We start from the raw sequence: 13,529 nt of genomic DNA, 5'->3' as shown, positions 1-13,529 counted from the left end.
AATTAGCCCTTTCTCCTTGCACAATACCAGATCTAAAATAGCCTACTCTCTCGTTGGCTCCTTAACGTACTGTTCTAGAAAAACATCTTGTATACATTCCAGGAATTCGTCCTCCATATCATTAGTGCTAATTCAGTTTACCCAGTCTATATGTAGATTGAATTCCCGCATGATTACTGTATCACCCTTGTTACATGTACCTCCAATTTCTCATTTATACTGTGCCCTACATGACCACTGCTGTTTGGTGGCTTATAAACAACTTCTAACATTGTACTAGGGATGCTCGTAGAAACCTGGTAGCACCTGCAAACCTTAAAATGAATAACAGGAGGGGTGTCTAAAAGAGATAACTTTTAGAACTAGGGGTTACTCCTACATCCTTCTACATCTTTTAAAGTGATAAACATTAAAATTGACGGAAACCTGTGAAACAATAACTTAAAATTAAGAAATTAAACTTTAAGAAATGTAAACTTGGTTTTGAAATATTCAGTTAACCTAGCCTCAGAAGCTTTTTGGTGAGAGTGTTCCAAATTCCCATGACGCTTTGTGTGAAGAAGTGTTTCCTGACATCACCCCAAACTGCCTAGTTCTAATTTTAAGGTTATGCTCCCTTTTGCTGGACTTTCTCACCAAAGGATATAGTTTCTCCCCATCCACCTTATCAAATTTTTTAATCAGCTTTAGCACCCCTTATATCACCCCTTAACCTTCCCCTTTGCTGTGAACCAATGAACAAGCATTTCCTTGGGGTTTGGAGCAGCTTCTGCTTCATCGGACGTTCTCCTCAAGGTGTGCACCTCCAGGCCAATAGGTGGCAGTGGCAAGCGCCAGGCTGGGGCAGTTTTCAGCACCCAGAAGTCCCTTTGGGGACTGGGGCAGTGTCTTTGGTGAGCTCGGGAGTAGAGCCAGGGAGCCACAGGCAGCAGGCAGAAGTGTGGGCAGGAGATGAAAGAGCCGGAGGGAGTGGTCTAATGTCTGTACCAGCGATTGTGAAACAGTGCCAGGAAGGGAGAATTGGGGTGTGCATCCAGCTACCTAGGGCCATGGGAGGACTAGCTTGGGAGCACGGAAGCCCCAGAGATCAAGAAGTCCTGATGCTGAAGAGACCTCTGATGATATGGATATCAAGGCAATCAGTGGCTCAAGGGTTCAAGTGGAACTAGCAACAGGAGGGACATGAACGTGCCTGCTCTCAACTTTGTTCTTGCGGTGCTTAAAGTACAATATTTAAGTCTAAAAAACCCTTGAAAAGAGTGGGGATAAGAGGTCAAGAGAGAAAGGTTCAGGATCACAAACCTGCACTCCTGCTGAAGCGAGGCATTTCGGTGTCTGGTTGTTTGACAAACAAGTCTGCAACATTGCTGATTTGAAACAGAGTTAACCTCTAAATGGTTCTCCTGCTTTGGGGTGGCAATCAACGGTTGTCCACTGTAATGAATTTGTTTCTTTAAATTAAGATTTTTTTCTTCATGAGTGTACTTTCGTGTTTGGTGCCAGTGGAATAAAGGGGCACTGCACTGGAACCTTCTCACATTCAGTGTGCTTTTTCCTGCATTTACTTTTGTAACTAGCGTGATCTGAGGGAATCTCCCAACTGTCACATTTTGTTTGATAATCCTATGGTGCATTTGAAGGTTTTACTAAGTTAAAGGTGCTATATAAATGCAGGTTGTTGTTGTATGGCATTCTGTAATGTAGGGTTCCTGCATGCAGGCCTATCAACTGAATTTTAACAAATACAATAATGGCAAGGGTGGAGAGGGTAACATTCATACTGTGATGTAGGGTAAATATGTACGTATCATTCTTCTATTTAACTGTGAAGTTCCACTTAAAGGTACTTATTTGATAGTGAGGTTGGAAAACACTCCAGTTTGACTACTACTACATGAAAAGAAGGTTTCGTTACCTCCAGCATGCTGCTGAATGGGGCATCTGTTTAAGGGAAAACCTATGACAGGCACATAATTCCAGCTGTGTAAATTGAAACCAGTGAGGAGCCATATATGATTCACTGAACCAGTTTGATTTAGTGGGTTGTAGAGAGTTGCAAAAGGGATGGGAAAAATAAACAAGTCAAGTTCTTACTGAATTACTACTGTTCTGAATTGAAGCCAAACTTCGCCTCCTGCTGATTAGTAATTTGCTGCTTTTGATATGTGTATTATTCTTGATACCGACTGGTACAATTTTTCAGAATTAGCTCCATTCCTGGAATAAATAGTTTTATTTGAACAGCAGGGAAGGCAGGTCTTTTTTTCCTTCCAGCTAGTATATTACCTTATTGGTTTGGATTTAGGTTGTAAAAGTGACATTGTTGGATAAGAGCTGTAAATGAGCCTTGTGTTCCATTGTGAAATGTAGTATCTTAATTTTCCAGCTTACAATAGTGTCTGATTGGCGTTATTATAAGTTGTGTTCACAAACAGTGCCTGCAAAGGATCTTAAACAGCAAACATTGAGATAAACTGAGGAGCTATTGTAAACTGCAGCATGGCCTGCAGTGACAGCTGTTGGCTGTTCTGAATCGATATGGGCTGAAAGGAGACGCCACAGCAGAAATATGACCAGTGCCCAGATGTCTGAAGTAGTATCTGTGAAGAAGTAAATGATGCTGACAGCTGTTCAGGTCACATTTTAGGGAATGAACTGCTTGTCAGTAGGCACAAGAGAAAAGATATAAAGAACATATTCATTATTTTTAGAACACCTGTAATAGTAAATGTACACATTATTCCTTACTAACAAGTTTCACCACAGTGTGATGCTTTTTCTCAACTTATAAACTCTTCATTCATGTTCATGTCTATATTTTGAACCACCGTGAGGCTTTCCAGGCACGGTGCCACAAATAAGCACTTGTGCCACAGCTGAATTCAGAGATCACATGTGGCTTGCACACTGGAGACTGCAGTTCATGAGTTAGTGAGTTATGGAAAGCTGAGCATGAAGGATAGATAGTACATTGTGTAGGTCAGCTACTTTAAATGTTATGTATTTCAAGAAGTAAACAATGCAGGCTATGTAGATGCCATATAGTAGATTAAAAAAAAAGGAATCCAGAATGATTGAATCATTTTTACTTTTCAGGCCCAATCTTAATTTTCAGTTTGTACTAGTATTGGGAATGTTTTTGGGTTTATATCTTTATTGCAATATTCTGGCAATGAGTATATGAATGCCTCACTAAAAAATATACTTCAGTGCATTTTCCTGCAGTTGGTTATCAAGTCATTGGTTCCATTAAAATTATCAACAATGAATAAGAACACTGCTTTTGAGTTTCTTCCAAAGATGAAGTACATGAGAGCATCACTCAGTAAAAAAAAATCTCTGCTGCCTGCTATCAGTGTGTCATCTGCATAGGTGATTTTTTTCCTGTTAAGGTGTTTAAAATCATTTATTTATGCTCATTTGTTTATATGAGCTGAGGCACACCCTGTGATCTAAATATTTAATCTTTAAAAATACTTTCATGGGATGTGGACGTCGCTGCCTAGGCCAGCATTTATTGCCAATCCCTAATTGCCCTTGAGAAGGTGGTGGTGAGCTGCCGCCTTAAACTGCGGCAGTTTTGGGGTGTAGGTACACCCACAGGTCTGGATTTTGTTTTCCCGCTGCCAGGAGCAGCGATGGGCGTAAAAGAAAATGACGACCGGCATGCATGGGCCGTGTGCTGTCACACCGCCTTGATCTTGAGTCCGGTGGCTCAGTAGAATATGCAGGGCGGCCATCCCGCCCAATCATGGGCAGGGGCAGCCTCGGCGATGCCATAAATGGTGTCAACTGTGTCTGTGCAGGCGCTGGCACCATTTTTAAGGGCTTCCAGCCCTGCGTAGAGAATGCAGAGTTGCCCCCCCCCCCACTACACTGAAAATAAATGTTTGTCCCCCCCACCCCACTACACTAAAATTGCAAAGTTGACCCCTTCTCCCCCCAACTGCAATAAGTGCAGAGTTGACCCCTCCCTTCCCCAGACTAAAAATGCAGCGTTCACCCTGTCTCCCCCCACCCCCCATTACTCAACAGATGCTAGGTTCCCCCTTCCCTACCTCAGTGGCGCCATCTTTCCCTGGATGGGAAAGTGAAGGCGTGGGAGTGCTGCCCATCACGCTGATGATCCGGAACTGAAGATGAGATCGTGGGTAATTCAATTTAAATGTATGAAAACAGATCATTTCAATATTTAAAGCATGGTCCCGCGGCAGAGGACCTGCCCCTTGAGCTTCCCCGAGACCGGGAAGATCGGGCCCAGCAATCCTGGTGTCGGGCTCTGTGGCGGGCCGCTATCACTCCGATCTGCTGCCCCCGCACTCCACAGAGTACAACATCGGGAGGTGAACAAAATCCAGCCCACAATGCTTGTAAGAAGGAAATTCCAGGATTTTGACCCAGCGACAGCAAAGGAAAGGTGATGTAGTTCCAAGTCAGGATGGTGTGTGACTTGGAGGGGAGGTTGCAGATGGTGCTGTTCCCATGCATCTGCTGCCCTTGTCCTTCTAGGTGGTAGAGGTCGCGGATTTGGAAGGTGCTGTCGAAGGAACCTTGGACAGTTGCTGCAGTACATCTTGTTGTTGATACACTTCTGCCACTATGCATCAGTGAGGGAGAGAGTGAATGTTGAAGGTGATGGATGGGGTGCCAATCAAGCAGGCTGTTTTGTCCTGAATGGTGTCGAGCTTCTTGGATGTTGTTGGAGCTGCACCCATCCAGGCAAGTGGAGAGTATTCCATCACATTCCTGACTTGTGCCTTGTAGATGGTGGACGAGCACTGGGAGTCATGAGGTGAGTTACTCGCCACACAGTTCCCAGCCTCAGACCTGCTCTTGTAGCCACAGTATTTATGTGGCTGCTCCAGTTCAGTTTCTAGTCAATGGTAACCCCCAGGATATTGATAGTGGGGATTCAGCGATGGTAATGCCGTTGAATGTCAAGGGGAGCTGGTTGGATTCTCTCTTGTTTGAGATGGTCATTGCTTGGCACATGTGTGGTGCAAATGTTACTTGCCACTTATCAACCCAAGCCAGGTCATGCTGCATCTGGTCAAGGACTGCTTCAGTATCTGAGGAGTCGCAAATGATGCTGAACATTGTGCAATCATCAGCAAATATTCCCATTTCTGACATTATGATGGAGGGAAGGTCATTGATGAAGCAGCTGAAGATGATTGGTCCAAGGATACTACCCTGAGGAACTCCTGCAGTGATGTCCTGGGACTGAGATCATTGACCTCCAAATTAAGCAAAACTTTAATGATAATATTTGAGTAACTTAATTAACTTGAAAAATTTTAAGCCTGCAAAACAAATAAGGATTTACTTTCATGACATGGATTGGATTGGGTTGAGTCGAAACAAAATAACAAGCCTTTGTTTCATAGTTCTTAGTGCTTTCTTGCTTTTATTTTTTCTTCCCCTCTTCTGACTTTCCATGCCCTAGACTCTAGCTCCAGTTAAAAGGATGGCCAGATGACCATTCCCATACTCCTAGTTGCACCCTACAGGTGTCCTTATGACAGCTTATTGAAGCAGTTCAATGAATCCAGTCCTGTAACATTCCTCCTTCCTTATGGGAAAGGAGCTTCACTCTATTTGGCGCTTCCCTCACATAGCACACTTCAGACCTTCAATTTGTGATATGAAGATCTGCCACAAATTGAAGCCTTAGATATCTGGCATAGTCTGTTGTTGTTTCAGGATACCAAATTATTCTACTTTGTACCTCTGGTTCTGCAGTATTTCTATATAAAAGTTAGTACTTGACCTCTGTGAATTTTATTAGCATTTCAATGCACTTAAGAATATGCTTTGCTTTGTTTATTTCTGACAGGTTATCAATTTTCTATGCCCAAGTCTTGGAATTAAGTAACCTTTCTCATTTCACTTTTCTGCCCTATTGTTGGTTGTTTTACTTTTTGATACAGACTATCTCTTATGCTGTTGAAACTAGCAGTTTGACACTAAATTTCATGCCAGTGCTGGCATCCAGTTAGGAGTATTAACAGAGTGTTTTGATTCTGCTAGAATTGATATCCCTGCTTTCCTTCCCATCAAGCTGTCTAAAAGTGAGCGTGTGAACGGTGAATGCACTTTCATCTTTTGTGAACTCTGGTAGAGCAGCTGGTGCTGACATAGCGTAAATGAGGTCTGGCCAACCTCTTTACCAGTGCAACTGTAGCCTCTTTGGGGCTCATTGACTAGCACCAGCAACAGGATAATGTGTGTGATCCTGAAAAAAACAAGTTCTCTCTGTTACTTGAGCGTTGCTACACATGCAAGTGCCAATCTAACAAGGTGAATTCTGGGAAATCAGTACTGTTATTTCACTCCAGTGTCATCTTTGATGTTATTCCCCTCTTGGAGTACAACAGTTTGATTACCACTGGGACTTGGCTATTGTAGAAGCATTTGATTGTGTCCAGGGAATAGATTATATTTCTGATTATTCTTTTCTTTATGTATATGAACAAAATCACTTTGTTAACTGGGTTCATGAAACTTTGTCCAAAGGAAATCACTAAATCTTAAGATAAGAGAAGCTAATAAATAACTGTCAGCCATCACAAAAGTGGGGGGAGGTGCCATGGGGAGAGTGAGATTAACTCATTTGAGTGGATGTGTTGATTCCTCATCCCTATAAACCCCTAAAAGTAAATTGATAGTGTTTTCGTATTTTTTGGAATGGGAGGAATTATTAAACTTGCTCATAAACTTAATTATCCTACATTATGAAACCATTCAAAAAGTTTTGTTCCATGCAGGTCTTTCTTTAAGTGGTTTCAGGCTTTCTTGAAGCTTAAATCATTGACAAGGGTCTTGCCTACCAGTTCTTCTCCGCACTCTGAAAGCATTAGGCCAGTGTCTCTCAGGGCCTGTTGTGGAGGCTCTGAATGTGGCACTTCAATATCCTTGAATACTTTTTCCTTTCCTGGACCTGGATTTTGCCACTGTAGCTCAGCCTTCCCCCAGAATGTTTCCATGCTCAACCCTCATCTACCGGGTGCTGCTGTTCCCCAGATTGACCCTACTCTAGTGCTGCCAGGTCTCTCACCACCCACTCAATTCCCAAACACCAGAATATCCATTCTCTCCCACTCTCCTGCTAACTCTATTGTCATGAAAACCCTACATGCCAAATGGGAAATATTAATTTCATCGGTTGGAACCTTGCCTGAAACAGCTATTGGAAATCCTTACAAATAACTTTTTATTAAAGAGTAATTTGACAGCTGAGATAGCCACTGAAATTTACAATAGAACCACCAAAGGATTAGACTTGAGATAACATGATTGAGTCAACCTCGCCTGAACAATAGGGTTCTCTCTCTCTCTCTCCCCTTTTCTCCCTCCCTCTCTCTTTCTCTCTCCTCTCCCCCTCCCTCCCTCCCTCCCTTCACTAAAGATCCAGAGAAACCTAGGCTGCAACTGCTAAAGCCTCAAACCTACAGACCAGCACAGCCAACAAGGAAAAAACCCCCTCTTCTGCCTTCCAGAACCTGAGAAGCAAGCCTGCAACCATACACGTGACCCAGTGAGAACTTCAGGACTACAATTTCAACTAAGGACTCTGGGACTGATATTCAGTATTTAAATTCCAATTACTCCAGACTCAACTCTGACCACCAAAGCTGTTTTCCCTCTGTAATCTATTTGTGTGTGAATGTGCGTGTGGATGCAGAGCGTATTTCAGTAAATTTTAACGGGTTTAGAGTGTTAAGAATAATAAACTTATATCTTTCTTGTTTCAACTCAAGAAAACCTGTCTCATTGGTTTTTTTGCAATTACATTAGAGGAACAGGAGCAAGCGCTCACTGAGGTAATAAGTTTAATCGCTGTGTAAAAAGGATAAACCCGGTTGCGGTCAAATCAGAAAAGGGGTGAAAGGGGGAGCCTGAGATCCCTTCCTCCCTTGGTTGTAACACTATCCTATATGAATAGTCCCAGGATTCAAATCCATCTCTCTCTTCAGGCTTCAACCACTAGCCTAAACATATGTTGCATCAGCTCTGGATAACCTTTCCCCACATGATCCTGGCATCCATCACTGGACTGCCATCTTGCGACCAACTCTGGCCTTTAATAAAGCTAAGACATAGAAAATTGAGTACATCAGTAAAGCAATATGTGTGAGAGCCATCTAGGGGCATTAGGAAATGTAGAGTACAGGCAGGAGACAGAGGGAAGTAAAGATTTGTAGGGATTGGTGAAGTTAAAGATGAGCAAAAGAGTCACACAGGTCTGGATTTTCCTTCTGGAGTTAGGAAACCAACATCGAGAGAACTCGCAGTTTCCGACCCTGCACCACCTTTGAAGTAGAACCCCAATGTGATTTTTCAGTGCTAGGCCAATTAATGGCCAGAGGATGCACTCGGTGTCCAATTAAGGACAGCGGGCAGGCTCCCGTGGCTGAAGGACCAATCGAAGACTCTCCAGCACTGGCACATTGGCAACCACGCTGTCTGAGGTGGGAGCTGCTGACGTATGTAGGTTGGGAGCCCTCTGAACACTTTCTAAATATAGAGAGGTCTGTGGGCACAGCTGTGAACATTATGGTGTGGTAGCTGCGGGCCTGGGGGAGCTATTTAAAAAGCCCACTGGAGCACAGGCCGACAATAGTGCTATCAAGTGGCAGTTACTCAACAATAACCTGTTCAGTGACACTCGCTTTGGGTTCCCCCTGGGCCACTCAGCTCCTGACCGCATTACAGCCTTGGTCCAAACATGGACAAAAGAGCTGAACCCAAGAGGTGAGGTGAGAGTGACTGCCCTTGACATCAAAGCAGCATTTGACCGAGTATGGCATCAAGGGCTCCAGCAAAACTGGAGTCTAAGGGAATTGGGGAAAACTCTCCACTGGTTGGAGTCATACCGAGCACAAAGGACGCTGCTTGTAGTTGTTGGAGATCAATCATCTCAATCTCAGGACATCACTGCAGGAGTTCTTCAGGGTAGAGTCCTAGGCCCAATCATCTTCAGCTGCTTCATCAGTGACCTTCTCTCCATCATAAGGTCAGAAGTGGGGATGTTCGCTGATGATTGCACAATGTTCAGCACCATTTGCTACTTCTCAGATACTGAAGCAGTTTGTGTCCATATGCAGCAAGACCTGAACAACATTCAGGCTTGGGCTGATAAGTGGCAAGTAACATTCATGCCACACAAGTACGAGGCAATGACCATCTCCAACAGGAGAGAATCTAACCCATCTCCCCATGACATTCAAAGGCATTACCATCACTGAATCCCCCACTATCAACATTCTGAGGGTTAACATTGACCAGAAACTGAATTGGAGCAGCCACGTAAATGCTGTGGCTGCAAGAGCAGGTCAAAGGCTGAGAATTCTGTGGCAAGTAACGTACCTCCCCAAAACCTGTCCAAGACACAAGTCAGGAGTGTGATGGAATACTTTCCACTTACCTGGATGAGTGCAGCTCCAATAACACTCAAAAAGCTCAAAACCATCCAGGACAAAACAGTTTGCTTGATTGGCACCCCATCCACCACCTTCAATGTCACTCTCCCCCACTGACACACTGTGGCATAAGTGTACCATCTACAAGATGCACTGCAGCAACTCACCAAGGCTCCTTCGACAGCACCTTCCAAACTCTCAACTCTACCACCTAGAAGAACAAGGGAAGAAGATGCAAGGAAACACCACCACCTGCAAGTTCCCCTCCAAGCCACACACCATCCTGACTTGGAACTATATTGCCGTTTCTTTGTTGCCGCTGAGTCAAAATCCTGGAACTCCCTTCCTATCAGCACTGTGGGTGTACCTGCACCCCAAGGACTGCAGCGGTTCAAGAAGGCAGCTCACCACCACCTTCTGAAGGGCAGTTAGGGATGGGCAATAAATGCTTGCTTACCCAGCGATGCCCACATCCCATAAAAGAATTTTTTTTTAAACTGGCCATGTTTCGGCCAATGCAGGGGCCCAACCCTCCTGCTGATTGGAAAATTCTAGTTGGCATGCGACAGGGGGCCTTAACAGGCGCCTTAATTATCTTTATTGGCTACCTGCCACTTGCAAGCGGGTAGCTGTTCCACCCCCAATCTGGCCTTTTGGAAAACAAAGTGACGATTGATAACGCAGCCAGCAGCTTCTACTCTCTGCGCATGCGCTGCGTTCCACATTGCCAGGACTAGTTGGCACATTCGCAGATGACATCATGGTGTTATGTGGGCAGAGAGTGGGGGTGGGGGGAAGTGGGGAGAGCGTGGCCGAAGACCTTGGTGGCGGGTGCGCTCTCCTCCCCCTGGCCCGCCCGCTCGCTCGCTCTTCCCCTCAGCTCGCTCGCTCCCCGCCCCCCTGGCCTGCTCGCTGGCTCACCTCGCGGCCTGCTCACTCGCTCAGCCCCCGCGGCCTGCTCACTTGCCCAGCCTGCTCGCTCGTTCTCACCCCTGGACCGCTCGGTCTCTTCCCCCCACTCCCCTCCCCCCCGGCCCGCTTGCTCTCTCCCCCGCACCGGCCCGCTTGCTCTCTCCCCCCAGCCCGCTTGCTCTCCCTCCAGCCATTGTGTGCTGCCATGTGTTTAGGTTGCCTTTGTGTGATTATTTGAGCAGCGCCATCTTTAGTCCTGGCAGCTGCCTAATGTTGCAGACTGTGATATTTTAGTGGCACAGGCTGCATTTGCACCTAGTGGTAGCATTGACAGCAAATGCAGCCTTTGGAAAATGGCTTGAGGGCAGAACTGTGCAGGTTTGCCAATGGCGGGAAATTTTGGGCCCGCCCGCCTGATCCCTTTATCGGCCTTCGAAAATCCGTCCCACAGAAAGAAACGAGCAACACATCCGTACAGTAAAACAGGGCAATACAAGTAGAAAGACAAAGAGCAAGAATTAGAGTAAGAAGGAAAGAAACTGGAAGGAAAAGAGAAACTTCTTTTCTCCATGGAAAATCAGCCATTTAATGCTGATTGTTATTGTTTTTTTGCAGAGATACAATGGAAACTGTCACAGAATTATATAACAAAGTGGATGAGGGAATCCATCAGCTGGTTATGTTATCTAATAAATGCATTCAAGAACTAGAGTTTCTGAAGGAATTCAAAACGCATGAAAGAGAGTTTAAGGAGGTAAGAGATAGAGAACCAATTGAAAGAATGATTATTCCATAAATTCATGGTCGATTCGCAGTAGAGTCTTGATATATTGAAGTTTAAGTGACCAGGCAAAAGCTTTTGCAATACCAAGACATTGGTATGATGAACATTAGGAATAGGAATGAGCCATTCAACCCCTTGAGCCTGCTCCGCCGTTCAGTTAGGTCATGGCTGATCTGTATCTCAACTCCATTTTCCTGCCTATGCTCCATATCCCGAACAAAGATCGATCTCTCTTGGCCTTGAAAGCTCTAATTGTACTCGCAACAACAACCTTTTGGTGGAGAGAATTCCAGATTTCTACCACACTTTGTGTGAAAAGTGCATTCTGATTTCACTCCTAAATTGCCTAGCTCTATTTTAAGATCATATGCCTTTGTCTTTGCTCTTTTTAACGTTCCTGTGCCTTGGGACATTTTAGTATGTTAATGGTGTTGTATAAATATAAGTTGTTGTTGATTTGCTAACAGAGGAAATAGTTTTTCCATTTTTACCATGTCAAATCCTTTTTAACATTTTAGGCACCTCAATCAGATTATTCCTCCACCGTCTATATGTGAAGAAAAACAAGCCAAGTTTATGCAACCTGTCCTCATAGTTTAACCATCTAAACCCAGGTATCATTCCAGGTAATGTGAGCTGCTTCAAGGAAGATATATCCTTCCTGAGGTGTGGTGCCCCAGACTGGACACAGTACCCAAGTTGGGGCCTGACCAAGCTGTATTGAACTGCAGCATAACTTCCTCCCAATTGTATTGTAGTCCCCTTGAGATAAAGGCCTACATTCCATTAGCCTTTTTGTTTATTTTTGTACTCCTTTATTAGCTTTTAATGATTTGTGTGAATGGATGCCCAAAACTTCTGGCTCCTCTACATTTCCTAGTTTCTCACCATTTAGTAAATACTCTGATTTTCTTGGTTCCGAAGTGGATAACCTTATGCTTGATCACATTTAACTCCATTTGTCATAGTTTTGCCCACTCACCTAATCTGTCTGTTCCTTTGCAACTTCTTCCCCCATCTGCACCACTTAGTATTCCTCCTAACTTACTGTCATCTGTAAACTTAGGTGTACAGCTCTCTTTTTCTTGATCCAAGTCCTTAAATGCAGTGAAAAATTGAGGCCCCTGAACAGATCCCTCAGAAACACCACTTGTCACATCCTACCAATATGTGTACAGTCTGCTCAATGGATTTTGGTTAGTAAAGTTTTCTGAAAATGGTCCTTGTGTTTATTGTCATTCTCCTACCTCCTTCCATCCCAATCGTTCTGCCTCCATCCATGGAAAACATCTGCCCCAAGTTGTTTGCAGCTGCATTTTTGAACTCACTACTGCCTAATTAAAAATAAAAACAAGAAATGCTGGAAATACTCATCAGGTCTGGCAGCATCTGTGGAGAGAGAAGCAGAGTTAACGTTGCAGGTCAGTGACCCTGCCAGTCACTACTGCCTAGCCTTTGGTTTTCCATTCACCATAAAACTTCTTCAGCTGTTGATGTGCTTAACCATTTCCTCTCCTCCACCTTTGTGTCTCTCATCTTGCTCATCCCCATGATATAGGCCATGATATAGAGGTACAGACATAACCTTGATAAAGCTACAGTAAGTATTTGTCCCTGTATATAGGCATGTTCGTTCAATGTGCACATCCCTTTGATTTCAACTTGACAGCCTGAAATTCCACTTGCTCGTTTGGGCCGGCGTCCTGCATGGCAGCATGACATGCTAATAAACTGGAAAGCAAATCAGTGCATTGGTGCAGTTTGCAGCACAGTGTAGCACAAAAAACTCAAGTTTAGAAGTGAGGTATCTGCAGTGCTTTTAAATAATTCACAAGATAATTATGGATGAGGGACACCATTCAGAAAGACGTTAAAGTTCTTTTGTTTCAGTATCCCATTGATTCTTAAATAATTCCAGGATTTTTGCTTCCACTACTGAGTCCATTCCGTGTGGAGGTTATTTCTTGCGTGGAAAAACAACTTCCTGACCTTAGTCCTAAATTTACCTTTTATTATTTTGAACTTGTGTCTTCTTGTTCTACTCTTGCAATTTAAGTTAGTAACTTTCCACATTTAGCTTTCTCAGACTGGTTACTATCTTTCATACCTCTAAGATCACCTGTTGGATGCCTCCTTTCTAGCTGTAAAACCCAAGTTATTGGTCTTGAGAGTAATCTGTCTCTCCAAACATACAGCTTTTTGATTACTTTATAAATACTATCCTATGCTTACAAAGAAATCTATCAACACCTAAGATCTTAAAATTATTCCTGTATCAGATGAAAACCTTTTATTTTCAAATTTTTTCATATTTGACTTTTCATTGCTATCAATTGAACTTGCTTTCAATTTGTTTTAATCTGAAAAATTGAAGGATTAGATTTGAATAACATTTTTATTACCATATTTCC

General features: G+C 43.7%; 1 protein-coding gene across 1 annotated transcript in view; it reads left to right on the top strand.

Annotated features, from left to right (window-relative positions):
• plekhg4 (pleckstrin homology domain containing, family G (with RhoGef domain) member 4) overlaps positions 1-13,529 on the top strand; it is a 401,233-nt gene that overhangs the window by 223,747 nt on the left and 163,957 nt on the right. Inside the window, exon 11 of the mRNA XM_068049566.1 lies at positions 10,950-11,088. Coding sequence (XP_067905667.1) covers positions 10,950-11,088 — 139 coding nt within the window. The remainder of the gene's footprint in view (positions 1-10,949; positions 11,089-13,529) is intronic.

The sequence above is a fragment of the Heterodontus francisci genome, chromosome 17 (genome assembly GCF_036365525.1).
Source record: "Heterodontus francisci isolate sHetFra1 chromosome 17, sHetFra1.hap1, whole genome shotgun sequence".
Classification (NCBI taxonomy): Eukaryota; Metazoa; Chordata; class Chondrichthyes; order Heterodontiformes; family Heterodontidae; genus Heterodontus; species Heterodontus francisci.
Note: the sequence above shows the minus strand (reverse complement) of the source record. Positions and strands in the feature narration are given on the sequence as shown.